General features: G+C 46.3%; 1 protein-coding gene across 1 annotated transcript in view; it reads right to left on the reverse strand.

The window, feature by feature from the left end:
* Positions 1–467, reverse strand: part of LOC102197367 (gastrula zinc finger protein XlCGF8.2DB-like) — a 26,250-nt gene extending 25,783 nt beyond the window's left edge. Inside the window, exon 1 of the mRNA XM_013915763.1 lies at positions 340–467. Coding sequence (XP_013771217.1) covers positions 340–467 — 128 coding nt within the window. The remainder of the gene's footprint in view (positions 1–339) is intronic.
* Between the last annotated feature and the right edge of the window lie 1,308 nt (positions 468–1,775).

Raw genomic sequence — 1,775 nt, forward strand, 5'->3', positions numbered from 1 at the left:
CATATAAGTTCTGCATATCCATCCCAAACAGACCATTGACTGGGAGAGCGATCCTATCCACAGTAAGCTCCTTCTATGACCCTCTGGGGTTCCTTGCTCCTGTTATCTTCACAGCCAAGAGAATCCTTCAAGATCTGTGCCAGAGGGGGATAGGATGGGATGATGCTATACCATCAGCAGTTGCTCAAGAGTGGAAAAGCTGGGTAGAAGAATTGCATCTGTTGAACAACATCAGCACGGGACGATGTTTAAAACCTGATTTTGGACAGACGACCACTGCTCAGTTGCACCACTTTGCAGATGCGAGTGAGTGAGAAGGGCTATGGGGCCGTTACCTACCTGTTGCTGTACAACAGTCGCTCACAGATGCACAGTTCCTTCATAATGGGAAAATCCAGGGTGGCACCTTTAAAACCAGTCACAATCCCTCGCATGGAATTGACGGCAGCAGTGGTAGCAGTTTGCATGGATAGAATGTGGAGGAGGGAGTTGAGACTACCTCTCCTAAACTGTCTTTTGGACGGACAGCACCGCAGTGTTGAAATATATAAACAATGAGACTTCCAGGTTCCGTGTTTTTGTGGCGAACAGAGTGTCAGAAATCCTCAAGGCTTCTAGTGCCTCCCAATGGAGGTATGTGAACACCACACATAACCCTGCGGACCTTGCCTCCAGAGGTATGAAGGCAGAGACCTTTTTACGTGACACTGAATGGATATCTGGTCCTGCATTTCTTACACAGCCAGAGAACAATTGGCCTGTGAACCCAGAAAACTTACAAGAACTTCCACATGAAGATCCTGAAGTTAAGGTGTCTGCTGCCATCGAGGTCTTACAAGCACACGATGATGATCATCCTCTGACCCTTTTAATCCATCGTGCCTCATACTGGACTCGTCTCATCAGGGTGATGGGTTGGATTTTGAGGTCCAAGACATTGGACGAGGAAGGGCTCCAAACTGCTCTTTGTGAAGTGGAGTCAATCCTCAACAGTAGACCCATTACGCTGGAATCCACTGATCCAAATTATTTGGAAGCATTAACACCAAACCATCTCCTTCTTCTCAAGTCCAACCCGTCTTTACCACCTGGCCTGTTCCGCCTGTTCTACGCACGTAAACGATGGAGGAAAGTTCAATATATATCTGACCTGTTTTGGAACAGATGGACTAAAGAGTACTTGCCACAACTTCAGCAGCGCCAGAAATGGGGAAGGATTAAATGCAACTTTGTTCCTGGAGATGTGGTCCTTATAGTGGATGATTCTGCACCTCGTGGTTCATGGATCATTGGGAGAGTCACCGGAGCTGCACCAGATGAAAAGGGGCTTGTGCGTCAGGTCTGGATTAAGACCCCAACCAGCCATGTGTGCAGACCCGTCACAAAGATATGCCTTCTTCAGGAGGCCTCTGACCCATAACGATGACATTTTTGACACAGAGTGACATAACTAACTTTGAATTGACTTTAATGTTATGAGATGTACATCACAGACTGACTATATTTAGGCTAAGTGCTGGTAACCTCTGGCCTATGAATGACTGACCGCGTGCAGACAGAAGAAAAGAAGAGAAGAAATGAGAAAATAACTTTGGTGGACTTTTGAGTATGTTACGTTGTCTCACTGGGTGTCTGTGATGTGATGAAGTGTGTCTGTGATGTGATGAAGTGTGTGTTGTGAGTTATGGTGTTGGATGTGTAATTATTACTGTAAGAATGTAATAATTAGGGGCCGGAATGTTATGGATAGGCGTAGCTTTGGGTCACGTGGTGCC

The sequence above is a fragment of the Pundamilia nyererei genome, unplaced genomic scaffold (assembly GCF_000239375.1).
Source record: "Pundamilia nyererei isolate P.nyererei 1_Seehausen unplaced genomic scaffold, PunNye1.0 scaffold00361, whole genome shotgun sequence".
In the NCBI taxonomy this organism is placed as follows: domain Eukaryota; kingdom Metazoa; phylum Chordata; class Actinopteri; order Cichliformes; family Cichlidae; genus Pundamilia; species Pundamilia nyererei.